General features: G+C 49.5%; 1 protein-coding gene across 6 annotated transcripts in view; it reads right to left on the minus strand.

The window, feature by feature from the left end:
* Window positions 1–7,663: 7,663 nt before the first annotated feature.
* LOC139047784 (ninein-like protein) overlaps window positions 7,664–15,229 on the minus strand; it is a 529,102-nt gene continuing 521,536 nt past the window's right edge. For 4 of the 6 annotated variants that reach the window (XM_070521865.1, XM_070521864.1, XM_070521863.1 and 1 more), the window contains 3 exons: window positions 13,638–13,816; window positions 11,903–12,054; window positions 7,664–8,792 (listed from right to left, as the gene is read on the minus strand). In XM_070521865.1, coding sequence (XP_070377966.1) covers window positions 8,559–8,792; window positions 11,903–12,054; window positions 13,638–13,816 — 565 coding nt within the window. In that variant the 3' untranslated portion in view covers window positions 7,664–8,558. The remainder of the gene's footprint in view (window positions 8,793–11,902; window positions 12,055–13,637; window positions 13,817–15,229) is intronic. The other 2 variants (XM_070521862.1, XM_070521866.1) reach the window with 2 other exon arrangements.

Genomic DNA, 15,229 nt, shown 5'->3' on the forward strand with positions numbered 1-15,229 from the left:
ACTACCAGCTCCACTAAGGCAATTCTAGGCTTAGATATTAAAAAGGCCTTTGACAGTGTTAAGCACGAAGCGATCTTAAAAACAATTAGAACATTAGGACTAGGCCAAAGAATGTATAATTACGTTAGAGACTTCCTCACGGGCAGGCGCGCATGCGTCGTCGTCGGTGACGAGGAATCACCGGAATTTCAGACGGGTCCGTGCGGCACGCCGCAAGGATCCGTCATATCACCATTACTCTTTAATTTAGTTCTACTTGGTCTACCCGAGAAATTAACAGAAATAGAAGGATTACATCACAGTCTCTACGCGGATGACATCACCCTCTGGGTTCCCGGAGGGGGATGAGACGGTCACGTCGAGCGAACGCTACAGGCAGGAGTAGATGCGGTTCAGAATTACTTGCGTGGAACGGGCCTCGAGTGCTCGGCTACCAAGTCCGAACTCTTACTCTACAAACCCACAAGGAGAGGTCGTAAAACCCTGCGCGAACAGGAACGGGAATATTCCAAAATACGCATTACATTGGCAGATGGTACTCCCGTACCGCACGTAGAGAAAATTAGAATCCTAGGGTTACACCCGCAGGCAAACGGCCATAACGGAGAGACGGTGCGAATACTTCGTCGTTCGGTAGATGACACCATCCGACTCTTGCGTCGCATCACGAACAGACGCAATGGTATGCGTGAAGAGTGCGCGATCCGTCTCGTGCAGGCGTACGCGATAAGCCGCATAACGTATGTTGCCCCCTACCTGAGGTGGATCGGGTCCGAAAAAAACAAAGTCGAATGCATGATCCGAAAGGCTTTCAAGAGGGCGGTCGGCGTTCCACTCAACGCGAGCACCGACAAGTTTCTAGAGCTCGGAGTTCACAACTCTCTCAACGAGTTAATCGAGGCGCACGACATTGCGCAATACGAACGATTATCCAGGTCAAAGGCAGGTCGATGCATCCTCGAGTCGCTCAGCATCGCGTACCACACTCAGCATGGAGAAAAGATGGCGGTTCCCGCCTCTGTTCGCGACCGCCTGATCATCCCGCCGCTTCCCAAGAACATGCACCCGACGCACCACGCCGGGAGACGCAACAAACGAGCAAGCGACCTTGAGAAGAAGTTTGGTAACAGCAACGAGGCGGTGTACGTAGACGCGGCGCGATATGGAGGAGGGAGAAGCGCGCACGCGATAGCGGTTGTAGACCGCTCGGGTAGGTGCCTCGCGAGCGCCACGGTGACCACGGGACACACGGAAGCGGCCGAAGAAGCCGCGATAGCCCTAGCTCTCGTCGCGGTGCCGAACGCTGCGATCGTGATCAGCGACTCGCAGGCGGCAATCCGCGGCTTCGCGCGCGGTCGTGTCTCGCGGGAAGCGGCCCGCATACTCCAAATTTCTGACGACGGCGACTCGTCATCGCCCTCGCAACCCCAAAATTCTACGGTCTTCCTCCTCTGGACCCCGGCACACACCGATGTTCCGCTAGCGGGAAACGAGGCGGCCCACGCCACGGCTCGAGGTCTCACACGCCGAGCCGCCGCTGATTATGTGGCCGCCTCCGCCCCCGAGAGCGGGGCATCGGATCTGCCGGATCGGGACACTACAACAGAAACACAGCAACAAGAAACACACTGGGCGTGGGGCGATCGCCTAACCACGTTCAGAGACCTCACCCAACACTACAGACTCGAAAGACGCAGATTCCCGCCACCGCACGATAAACTGAACAGGAACGAGGCCGTGTCGTTACGCTTGCTCCAGACACACACCTACCCTAGCCCCGCTATCTTACACCACTGCTATCCGCGTTTGTACCCAACAGACGCGTGTAAAACATGCGGACGCAGAGCAACGCTGCGACACATGCTCTGGGAGTGTACCGGCAACAACGGTAATCAAAGCAGCTCCGTTGGCGACGCGTCCATAATCGCGGCTGTTGCCAGAGTAGAAGGCTCGAGCTCCGTTCTTCCCGACGCCGCCCCGGATGCGGGAGCCGCCGGGGACCTTCTCCGTAGGCGTCGCCGCCGCTGGGAGGCGGCTATCAGAAGTTCAGAGCTGGCAGACCAGCTCTGGGCCGTCCGGCAAGCCGAAGATGCCGCTCGAGTCCAAGAACTTCGAGCCGTCACCTGAGGCCACCACATCAAGAACTGCCGGACTATTCTTTACTAAAGTTTCTTCTTCTTCTTCTCTTGGCACATAGCTTGTGGGAGTCCTTCGGTCTACCGGGGCGCAGTCGCTGCTGTGCCTAAGGCTCCGGACTTATTCGCCATTGCGAGGAAAACCTCTCCCAAATGCCTACCCCTCGACCGCGCGCCGTTTTCCCCGGGCGCCGCGGCCGCGTCCCGTGACGTCATGCTACGCGGCCCTGCGATTGGGTCGTGGGGCGTGACGTAGGGAAGAAGCCCCGACTGGGGACGATCGCCGTGCGCGGGGGAGTCGGGCTGCGACAGGGGCGAGCGCCGGTCACGAGAGGCAAGCTGCAAGGTACGTGAGCGACCAGCTATTTGCGTCCCCCAACGCCCCGGCCTGGGGACGTTCACGTGCTTTGTCAGCTTGCGTAAGTGTGGCTTGCTGAGTGGCTTTGCGTTCCGCCCTTGCGGTAGTCGCAGGTGCTCAGTGCGTCACATTTTGCGTGTCCGAACCGTCGCAGACCATTGTCGGTGACGGGAAGCGCTAGGTAGCGTTTGCGAACGCATTTCGGCCCGCGCGCGTAAACCATTGTTCGACGCGGCGTGTACCCCGCCTTCCTCGCCATCGGGAACCGCGGGCGCCGAGTGTACTCCGTGTGTTTGGGTGCAGTCTGGCACATGTTGGCCATTGGGGATCAATAAACGCCTTAACTGTCCTGGACGCCGTGTGTTCCTGGGAGAGCGCCCATGCGTACGGCCAGAGCCGTCCAGGAGGTCTTTCGGCTCGGTGCTCGAACCTGCGGTGGGTCTATCGCCGTGCGCCGTCGTGCCGCGTCGTGGGGCTCCACTTCTCGGGGGCCACTTGGCGACGCCGTGCGCGGAGACGGACTGTGAGCCCACAAGCTAAGGCTATACGCTGTGTCTGCTTCGCTCAAAACGCCAACAAAGTGGAGTTCTACACAGCGTAAGACGCCATCGAGTTTTTCTACTAATCTTACTGTGAGGGTGCTAGCGCCGTGGCAGTTCCGCTGTCATGTGAATGACTGGTGGACTTGTATAATTCCCGCACTTGCGGACTGAGCCGTGGTTGTGGCGTTATTAATGCGAAAGATTTATAAGCCCCATCACGGGAAGGTCTTGCGTCGTCGTCGGCGACGTGACCAAGCGATGGTACCAAAAATGACCGATGGCGCACGGAGTAAAAGCACGTCAAAGAATGCTCGAAGTGAAGTAAAATTTCACGGGGAGGTTCCTGTAAAACAAATTAAATTGACGGCTTTGAAAAGAAAATTTGGCACATTTCGGCCTCGGTGGGAATCGAAACCGGGCCACCGGGGTGCGAAACCTAGGGGTGCGATACTCCTTAAAACTTCAGCAGCCTTAAGTGTACCTGCCTAGTTTTTCTCATACTGATTACATTCTCCTACGTTCACAAGCAATCGTGTTTTTCCATACGCATGGAGGCAGTAAGTCTCCGGGCACATTAACAAACAATGGGAACTGCTGCACCTATGACGCAGTTCTTCGTCGGAAATGATAAATCTGCAAATAAACAAAGTCGTTTGAAGGAAAACGGACGAAATTTAGGGAAATGTATGCGTTAATAGCTGTTAGCTGAACGTACAACTACACATTTATCGGCCCATCCGTCATTGTGGTTCCCATCTAACCCAACGGGGTTATAACCACGTGCCATCTCCACTATTCCAAAGCTAGGTGAACCATCATGCGTGAAGCACACAATAGCGCCGGAGTTTCCTCTAGTAACTTGTGGACTACGTCCAGTTCAAGGAGGTTTTAAACAAAAGAACAACAACAAAAAAACTCTGCTTGGTGCAGAATAGCACCCCAGGTCGGTCTCTCTGACGCAATTCACCAGAGGCCGGCAAAACGAAGAGTAGAAGCGGGAAAGCTCGAAAGCCCGCCCAAGTCGGCTCACTTTAAAAAGGTTTCGTCTCCGCCAGCCAAAGTAACCCGACCCGTGCATGTGACTTACTTTGCACAGTGCGCCAGTACTTCCAGAACCAGCCACGCTTGTGTTTAGTGGGGTCAGAAGCGCTTCATTTGCATGGAAATTAAGTTGGACACGCGCCCAGTGCGGCTTATTTTCACAGCCACGCGACCTCTTCTCCAATTCTGTCCCGCACTTTTCGTATCATTTGTACCCCTTTATTTTCACTGCTTCGTCTGCTCCGGCATCTCTTCAGGCTTCTGGAAGGGACGCTATTATCCTTGCCTCTCAATTTCAGGCTTAAAAGCGGTTATGCTGCGCGAAAGGAAGATCCAGCCACTCGAAAATGAAGTTCATTGAGCTGCCGACCTGCGCTTTTCTTGCGTGGTTAAGGCTCGCACTCCGATAGTTCGAGAGAAGTGGAGGAAAGTGCAGACGACAAAATTGCGGTCGTGTGTCGTCTGCTCACCCGTCGCAGAGTTGACGGCATACGGTGGCACTCGCCGTAACTTGCGCCGGAAATAGGATCAATTCAGCAGAACACAGGATTGCGACATTTAGTAGGATATGTTACTTAGTCAACTGCAGTGTGTAACTTGCCTTACTTAGTCTACAGTACGGAGTGATTTGTCTTGCAAACCTACGTGGAGTGGCGGAAGGGGGCTCAATGCCTATGGCTCTGTGCTGCTGAGCGCAAGGTCTACAGTTCGAATCCAGCTAGCGGCGTCCGCATTGCGATGACAGAAGAACGCAAAATCCTCGTGTTCTGCTTCTGATGACCACGTGAGAAATATTTCTCACGTGGTCAAAATTAACCCGAAGCCCTCCACTATAGTCTGCCGCTCATAATATACTCCGTATTTTCGCGACGCTACACCCCTCCCCTCCCCCCCCCCCCTCCGTAACTTTTGTCGTGCAAGTAGTGCCCGTGTTTATCGAGTAACCAGCTACCCCCCCCCCCTCACCCACCCCTCCAATAATGCGGAAATTCGCAATGTTCCAAGCGATCTTGAAAAATCAATAAATAAGGCAAGTGCAACGATGGTGGCACTTCGTGGCTTACCTGGCATGTACTGGCACCAATAAGAAGAACAGAAAGCCTTCGCGATTCAACAAAGTTTTATTGGCGCCTTTACAAGCCCTATACAATTTCAACGCAACGTTTGGGACGGAGGTTCGCGATCATCAAACAACCTCCTTCAATGACGCGTTGCGAGCTACAGTGTTTCAGTAGAGTCAGTCATGCCATCGTTATGAACGTCTTAACCCTAATGCTAACTTTCAAAATTGTGAAAAATAAATATGAAATGCAGCGAAAAAAGTAAAGGTGAACATCCTGAATCAAAATCCGCTGCTGACAAAAAAAAATAGAGCACTTCCCGATCGCCGTAGCTCCCCATGAGCGCTACCGCACCTCTTGTAGTTGTATCAGAAAGACAGTTAACATATAGAGCAGCGTGCGTGGAAAGCTTCCGTTTTGATTTAAATGACATCGAACTACTCGCAACAAGGCACGTTGGGTTCGATTGAAGCTAATTTGAACGTTGAACAACATGCAAACGCAGAGCAAAACACATGCTCAACTTCTCCAGCAAGAGGCAGTTCTAAGAGCACCGTAACTGCGCACCACGTGAACAAAGTTCAATACAGAACGGCGTATACCTGGTGCCACACGCTTAAACATGCACAACCGACCTGTTTAGTCTTAGTTTTGACCCCACGCTCTAGGATTTTTGTGAATTTTATACACATGAATGCGATTTAAAGGTCTGACTAAGTGACCATTGGTCTATGCCTTTCCGTTAAAGCGACGGATACTCTAGAAGTCCCGGCAAAATGAAAAAAGTGTTACAGAGAGAGAAAGGATAGAAAAGAAACAAGATTTGCAATGGTGCGGGCGCATTTGATGAGGAACAATAGGTACCGTAACATGTCTGCCAATTAGGTCATAAAAAGAAAGGAGATAGAAGCCGCAAGAGAGTTTATAGGACGCTTATTGTCTGACCAATACGCCAAGTTCATCAACAACTTATATTAGGGCAAAAAGACGAAAGCAGAGATGAGGAATTCGGCAAGGTTACCTGGGCTCCGTAAAAGGGTGGTTTAGAACCTGCTCAAGAGCGCGGAAAGAACGTGTACCCCACAAATCTAGCGCGCGCATTAGCGTTATAGATTACAGCGTTACAGGTATAGTAAAGGTGCCGTTAAACCTTTAGAAAAGTCTGCGCTAAAATAAAAAACCTACAAACATTCAACAATGGCGCACTGACCTTTCTAAACCATGATCCTAAGTGCAATGCAGATAAATTTCCGCACGCACGCATATTGCATGCCGCGTTCGCTCCGCTTAGCTCGCCCCGCTGTGTGCAGTAAAAGAACAACGCAACCGCTACACCAAAACTGCATACACTATATGATCAACAGCTCCCATATAACGGACATCACGCTGATATATCTCCCGCTTGAGCCCAGACTACCAAAACACGAAGCTTGTACAAAACAGGCTCGTAACACTGAAACGGTTTCTTACAATGTTGAATTGCAAGACTGCCACGAATATTCCCGTTTCGGCACTTCTTCGTCACTTCTCTTGAGATGTTATCGATAGCACCGGTACGTCAAGTTTAATATCGATACATTAGTATAAACGCGTATTGCACCGTTGTAAGCTCTCGCACAAAGTGTAGACGACGCCCATGTGCACCTGAATGCTCAGTATGGGAGACACATCCGTCCCAGCGTGGACTACGATGCCGTCCTTGCGATGTAAGTCGGCGTCAAGTCAAGCAGTTGCCTCTGCTAAAAGACATCTCAAAAGAACGCCGCATAGCAGCCAGAAGGCAAACGCACAGCTTTCGAACGAGGCACTCAAGAGAATACAGAAGAGGAACAAAAAAAAGCAAAAAAAGGAACGGCGACTAAGAGGCACTGTTTTGTCAAGAGAAAACAATGTGCGCGAATAGCTAACACTGGAAACGGGAAAGCTCAAGGCGTTATCGTGGTTTGTACAGCAGAAATTGACACAAAGGGCTTACGGCAATCAGACACGGGTGAACGAGATCGGAGCTGGTATTTAGATGAAATTGTCTACATAACATGCGCACATGTGAAACGACACCTGGTGATCGGTGAGACCTGACCTCAGATGAACCGACAGTTTGGGCCCTGGGCCTAAGGGGAGCAGACAGTTCAACATCTTGTAACAAGGGTTCCAATAACACCTCACTCTCAGTAAGATCAGAGCAATCGCCAATGCATCCGTCGCAATTCTTGTTAAACAAGTACACGCAGCAATGAGTTTCAATAGTGTATACACTTCCTAGAACCGATGAAAGAACTATTTTTTTATAATCAAACGCAAGATTGTTTTTCGGAGTTGGCGTAGAGGTTTTGTTGAGAAACGTCCGAGCATCTGCAGCGTCTGTTGCAGTTTGACGAGCAGATGTTGAATGTAGAGGACATGACGTCAATGGCACATCCATCCTCTATAGTTGTGTGCCGAAATATATGGGCACAATGCCTTCGAAATTTACTCTTAACGTGATTTACTGGGTCAGGACACATGCGACTAAACAACATATCAATGGACACTATGAAAAATCCTCTTTGTTGCAGACCATTGTAATTCAAAACCACGAGTCGAGATGCAACTAGGTTTAATGTAAAAAAAAACAAAAAGAGTTTAAAAGAATGGTACAATTCTTCTTCTGCCTCTGTTTTTTGTGTGAAGGCAGCCAGCAGTGTCTGTGGTTTGAGACACCTGTGTGAGACACCTTAACAACCAAGGTTAATAGCTACTCTAGAGATCGGTTCTAAGAACGAACGGTCAAGGGTCCCTCGTCTCACTCTGGGAGTGGGATCACTCCGCAAAGTGCTGAGTGGATTGCACAGGCTGCAACACAAGGTCACGCACAGATATCATTTTACCGATAAGCCACCAACGTAGGTACAGCTGATACCTAGGTATACGCGATTCTGTTGAAAAAAAAAAGCACGAGGCTCTTCAAAAAGGCAAATACACTATATGTAGCAGTAGCTCACAGACTCCCGAAAGAAGGTTTCCGACCATCAGTGGTCTCGGCACGACAGTTTTTTACTGCATTAGAATGCGAGAGAAACGAGAACAAAAAAAAAAATGAACACACAGTTCACAGTTCAGGTCCGCTGCACCACGAACACATGCACACTTCTTTATGACACAATGTCGACTCCACCAACGTTGCCGGCCACAACCGATTCTCGCAGACAATCACTGGATGTTTCTGACAACGGGCGACGCCTATCGGCACCAACGTCGACATCGCTAACGCCGCCGGCCCCCTCTGGCGGCGAGGCGGGTAAGCAAAAAAAAGATCAAACAGCAGTTTGTACTGTTCTTCTTCCTTTTCTTTCGCCCGAAGTGAGAACTGTAACGAGCACAGCGGTTGGGGAGTGTTTTTCTTCTTCCGAAAGAACGGAGTGGTGGTGGGAGGAGGAGGGGCTCAGGCGCAAGCCACCCTGGAGCCGTCGACGGCGGCCCTCGTGACGTCAGTGAGCAGCTTGCTGAGCACGCGGCACTTGTACTGCAGCCGGGTGCTGTTGTGCTCGGCTCGTCGGCGGCCGTCCTCGGCGCGCTGCAGTGCGCGCAGCAGTCGGGCGTTCTCGACGTACAGGTCGCGGAGCAGGGTGTCGATCTTACTCGGGCCGACCGCACTCGGCTGATGCTGCTGCTGCTGCTGAGAGGATTTTCGATGTTTTTTTTTTTTCGAGAGGGTCCCAAGAAGGTTAGAGTGCAAGCAAGGAGACGGGTTCGAAGCGTGTTCCGAAGTCAATTGGGCGAGGGTGAGCGAGCGGGGAGAAATTCGAGGAGCGGGCGAATGGTTTGAACCGCGTTTCGCAGCAGATTCCCAGGAACATTAGTGAGAAATGAAGAGGAAGTTGACAGCGTCAGAGAAAACGTCATCAGGGATAACGGCAGAAGAGATACCCGCATAAGGGGCAACGGCACAGGAGAGGTTGGGATACAATATAAGATGAACGAAAGTTAGAAAAAAAAATTCGTAGAAAGTGACACCACGAAAGGCAGATGATGAAAGGAACAACGTGAGAACACCGGTTCCCGGACGGCAGGGACGTTCAGTTCAGAAGAAATGTGAAAGAAAATTCGTTTGGTTGTTGGTGCGTGCATGCCAAGTTAAGCGTGCAGTTGTTTAGTAGTGATTGCAAGAGCACCGCGACCGCAGGCCGCGTAGAGTGTGATGCAGGTCATGCAGCAGGTCAGAAAAAGGATAGCGACGTGATGCGTTCGATGTGAAGGATCGATGATCCACGGTCGAGTCGGCAGAAGTGATTTTGTCGATTGACGAGGAAGGAAAAATAGGGAGAGAAAGAAGGAAAACAAAGAAAGACACGGTTAGAATGAATTCCAGTTTCACAAAACACACACAAAAAGCAACAAAATAGCACAAGGTTTACTTGCACACAGGGTTTAAAGTGGATCATCGGCATGCTTACACATAGAAACTCGCTCAAAACACAGCGCTGGGTTGCTTCATAGTGGCAAGCTTTATTGTGTGAACATTTGCATCGCTGCTTGAACAGAGCTGTGATAAAAGGTAATTAGCGGTGACAAGAAGCTAAGTAACACTAGACATGTTTTTTTGTATTCTCTTTCTTTAATGTCAATACGTTTTTTATTTCCAGTAGATGACGTCACGTTGAAACAGACTGCTGACTTTGCAAGCACACAGTCACAGTGATATCCCAGGGTGATAATGAAACCACGATTGGTTTAGAACACCTTAGAATGTTTCACGAACTTGTACGTTTCAGCCAAGCAAAATGAGAGATCTTGTGAAATAAGTGATTCAGAGACTAAATAGTTAAGACATCTGTATTGTCCAGTGTAAATGGATACGTTGAAGTGAAGCCTACTCGGGTATGATGTCATTCTCTTACGCATCGGCACATTTTCCCAAACACTGACAATAGAAACAGTTACCCAGCCTGCACTCTCCATCTTCGAGCTTGCAGGTACAAAGACTTGCAACAGCGTCTTTTTGTAATGGCACTATATGCGCATCATACAAGTTCATTCGTGTGCAGACTTACAACACCACACGCATTAAACACCTTGCACTCATCTTTCCGCACATGCCAAGCAAGCTTGGAACTTCTTCGCGTTCTTAAAGTTGAGAAAACAAGAGAACAGCAGCTGGCGCATTAAGCAAACTCAATAACATTCTCGCTGACAGTGAAAACAAACACAGCGCTGCCTTGAGTGGCTTGTGATAAAATCGTAAAATTCTGCATGTAAAATTCAGTTGTTCGGGGGAGTCCCCACGTATTGGACAAGTGCAAATTTAAAAGTGTGACCGTGAATAGATCACAAATGAAATTTTGAAGACGATCACTAGAAATAGCCAGTGGATACAGATTATATGGGTTACATTTATACTTAGTTTTTTTGTTTTATACCCAGAAATGTGCAGTTCTGAATGACAATGACAAATTAAATAGAATCAAGTGATACAAGGTAAAACACATCTGTTACGTCAATATTTCCGAGTGCAGATGATATACACACAATATGAATTGAGCAAATATGATGGCAGCACAGTCTTCAATACAGTTAAAAACAATAAGAGTACTTAATAGGGATTTAGCAGTCTCAAAGTGTGCAGTTTCAAATTAAAATGGACAACACAAACTTTTCCTCAAGTGGGAGACTGCACTTAACTTTCGCACGATGCTTTCACCTAACTAAATTTAGTATCAAACACTCAATTAAGCGTGACAAACGTGTTGGGCTTGCTAGTATATGCTTGCTAATGTTTTAAAAAGCCAGGACTACAAGTATTTCATTGCAGGATGCACACTGGCAGTAACAGCAGATGGCAGGCAAAAAAAAGTTAAGAAAACAAAGGAACACAGTGTAAAACGTTCCGTATTAAAAATTAAATGGGCAAGAACATCGTGCATGCATGATCCATCCATCAATCTCGCCGAGAAAGAGCGTCCATCTTCGAGTAGCATTGAACACTGCGTCCACGATGTGTTAAAATTCTGAGGATATGACCGACTGACTATGATGAACGTGCTCTACAATTGATGTATGAGTGAGAACGGGAGCCGAAGAGGTGTCGAGAACGTTCACGATGACGATTGTCTGATGCACCTGCTACGGTGGCACGGCGAGTTTTCACGACGTTGAACTCGCCACCTCAGGAACACTCGTGAGATTGCTTACAGATGACATGCGACACATTGAAAACAGTACAGAGCACATTCGCGTCCGAAGATTGGTCGATCGCTGCGTTTAAAACTAGCAAAAAGGCATGCCGGGTAGTAGGGTAAAAAAAAAAGAAAGCCAATGTTCTTGAGGAAGCGCAAAGTTATCGAGGGGGACTTAACTGGTGAATGAATTCACACAAGGAATTATACACTGTGGCACCCTACTGTGCTGTCAAAATTCACCAATATTTTGCAGTTTGATCAAGTCAAGAGAAAGGGCAGCTACCCCACTAGCCAATCAGAACTGACGCGCACACGATGGCGAACTTGGCAACATGGCGGTATTAAAAGCAGTGTCTGCAAAACAGCAGCCCTTCGGGGGAGCTTTCTGAGCTGTGTTACTCCCCTCGCAAGAGCTTTTGCTCTCGCACACGTCTGTCTGTCGGCGCTAGTCGCCACGCGGTCGGGTCGGTTCGCAGAAGAATCCGCGCGTGCTGGAAGCGGCGTGCAAAGCCAAGCCAAGCGCGATCCAGAAGACGAAGAGCAGCGGCCGAAGCCACCATCGCCACAAGAAAGCGACCAAGCGGCAGGCGAAGGCGTCTCGGCTACGAACCTCGCATGGCTGCTGTTGGCTAGCTGGCCCGGACTGCTGCTGCTGCAGATGCTGATGCTGATGATGTTGATGCTGATGCTGCTTCCGCAGCCGCTCCAGCTCCTCGTTGTGCTGAAGCTCGCACTCCAAGCGCTCCATCATGTGTTTTTGTTCTGTTTCGCGAAGACCACGGCAGTTTCGACGAAGGGCGAGGGAGTTGCGAAAAGAAAAAAAAAACGAATGCAAGGATTGGGAGAAATGGCAGAGGAAGAGGGGATGGATGCAAAAAAAAGAAAGGCATGCGTTAGCAACTAACATATTAGTGACACGACTGCAGCGGTTATAAAACTATGATGCTGTCACTCGTTGTTCAGTATGCAGGCATAGGGGAGCTGCGAAAGAGCTGGTGTTAAAGGCTGCGCTCACAGCGAGGTCAGAGAAGGCCAGGGCCGCACAGTGTTTCATACACTGCAGTACTTTAGTGTGCAGTGAGCGCAATATGCCGCAACACACCACTACCACTTTCTTTAAAAAGCGATTTCCATACATGCTACGCCGCTGCGAGTTAACTGCACAACAGGCACTGTCGTTGAAACTTCGATTCAACCGCGCATAGCAAAGTTCAATGCCATCGTGCATGAACCTTCGTAAAACAGCTTCAAATAAAATAATGACGGACTCGCGATCTTCCAACTCCTCTTACTAGAAGTGCGTCGCACATGCTACAAACACGTAAAGCGACTGGAACCTGATAATAACGACTGGTGTGTCACATGTGCACACTGAATCGGCTGTTCTGTGCAGCGGTGTTGAGGCCGTACACAGCTGAATTTAATGATTCCGCGATGAGCAGCTCTTCCGCACACAATGTGAACACAGCCGGAACAAGAACATAGGCACACCTTGTTGGGAACATTGCCGGCGAGCGAGAGCAACGTGAACCGCGGCCTGTTCCAGGCAACGTAGAGTGCTAAGGCATGATGCACCTACAGTGACGCGAGAACGAGCCCGACGCTCTCTCAAGTCCCACGCTACGAGTTACACAATGCGACGGCAGCCTATTAAAAGCTGATCGTCACAGCGATGCCAGAACAACATTACAACGTTAACGATATTACAGCAGTGTGAAGATGTCGCATTCTAGATTTTAGGAAATGTTACATCGTTACACAGACATCTCATCCCTTCGCTCATTACCACTGCCGATATACAGAGACTGCATATAATTTTTACGGTTCTCAGAATAGCTTTCGCACTGCAGCGTATGTAGTTATTGTGCCATGTGACGAGACATCGGCCTTTCATTTTTTTTTCTTTCTAGTATAATTCTGTAGTTAGTGCGAATTGCGGTGTTATTTTTTTTGTGTGTGACAATTTCTGTGATCTATTCTCTGTCGTTCTATTTTAGTCTTCACAATCTGTCATCATGGCCTTTTTACATCTTACTTCACTACTTACGATGTTCAATTTCTATGTTTATATTTACTCGTTCTCAAAATAATAATAATAATAATAATAATAATAAACCCCCAAAACAGTATCAGGTGCGCCGCCTTACCGTATCTAATGACAAACCAATTTACGGAAGCTTCCATCGTGATAACGACGCTGATGTTCTGCAGAAAAGTTGCTGACCTATTTTTTTGTGTAATTACACACACACACACACACACACACACACACACACACACACACACACACACACACACACACACACACACACACACACACACGCGAGTGAAGCCTGGCCACTCACTGAGGCGCTGCAGCTGCTCCTCGCAGTTCTTCCGCAGCCGGTCGTGCTCCTGGAGGTGCAGCGTCTCCAGGTGAGCCTCGATGGCGCCGATGGCCTTGCCGATGAGGCTCGCCAGCTGCTCCTGGAGCGAGGCGCCCGACGTCACGCTGTGCGGACTCGCGCCCGGGTCGCCGCCATCGCTGCGCGTTGGAGAAAACGAAAAAACAAGGTGAGATGCTCAGCGTAAAGGAAGTACTACGACGCGAAATTTTTCTACTTTTCTCTTCTTTCATTTGCTCTCGTTAAATGACGGTACAAACCATACAAAGCTTCCAAATAATTAAACTAACAGCTCTAAAGTAGAACCGGGACACCAGAAATCGGAAGGAACGAAGTGCGGCGCCGACTTCCAACCGGCTCGTTATTTTACTGCTATACCAATTACAGGGACGCTCGAGGAGAATGTACAACACCGCCGTGATGCTCTGTATAAAGTTCACATGCGACATCATCCTATGGCGCGCCGCATGCTGTGGGTGCCAGAAGAGGGCGCAGGTGAACCGAGAAGGACGACGGCCTGACACGTGCGCCGCCTTCCGGCGCGCCCAATGTTGCAGGTGACGGGAGCGAGCGCATGCTAGGAGGGGGCCCGGGTGGGCGTGCGTCTCCTCCTTTGGCCCGGCCGTGGCGGCGCTGGTTGTCGGCGCAGCTGAGCGCATTTGCAGCTCGCGCGCACTTCTATCTCGGAGGTAATCTGCGAAGGGTGCAAAACCTGGGCGAGCCGAGATGGCTGGCCGTTTCGCGTGCGCCGCGTTCCCGCGAGCCTAATACTGAAGGTCGCGCAATCCCTAGCGAGAGGTAGCACGAAGCATTCGCTCCCTTGCGCCCACGCTCTTCGTGACGTCAGCACCACGACGGCGAGTGTACGCGGCCACCGAGTGGCACCTGTCCCTATTTGCCTATGTGTGCGACACCATGCTTGTTAGGTTAATTAGTAAATTACTGTGCGGTCGATAAATCTACAAGCCTTGCTTCGTGTAGCTGCGTAATGTTTTGCTATCGCTATCAATGCTTCGCCTTTAAGGCGAAGCTGCAAATTCTCTTAAACAGACATTTCTATATGATTTACTGGCAACTACAACACAACAAAGTAGTAACAAAAAACTAAATAGCAAAGACTAAAGCTGAAAGTGATGTTATTGCAATACCCAAGAAAGGCACCAGAAAATAGCAAAGCGAACATGATGCAAATGCTTAATTATAGCTTGCACATTTATTGTCTAAAATCTTTGCTTCTTTCTCAGGCACAGTAATGGAAGGTAGGCTGTTGAAGGTTTATTTTCGCACTGTTAGTTCAATTATGTTAACACACTAGTGCAAACCTATAAGCCGTATGAAAATAACACTACCAAGCGTCAGAGCACGCTCAATAATTTATTGAAATGCTTGTTCTCATGAACCAGTTTCGGTACGAGCGTCATAGGTCACGTATAATGACGTCATGATATACTGACTCCCTCCGTTTCTGTAATCGCTACCACTGCTACACGCAAGCGCAGCCAGGTGACGCGGTCTCAGCACTTTTGATTTTACGAACAGCGTCGCCATATGTA

The sequence above is a fragment of the Dermacentor albipictus genome, chromosome 7, assembly GCF_038994185.2.
Source record: "Dermacentor albipictus isolate Rhodes 1998 colony chromosome 7, USDA_Dalb.pri_finalv2, whole genome shotgun sequence".
NCBI lineage: Eukaryota > Metazoa > Arthropoda > Arachnida > Ixodida > Ixodidae > Dermacentor > Dermacentor albipictus.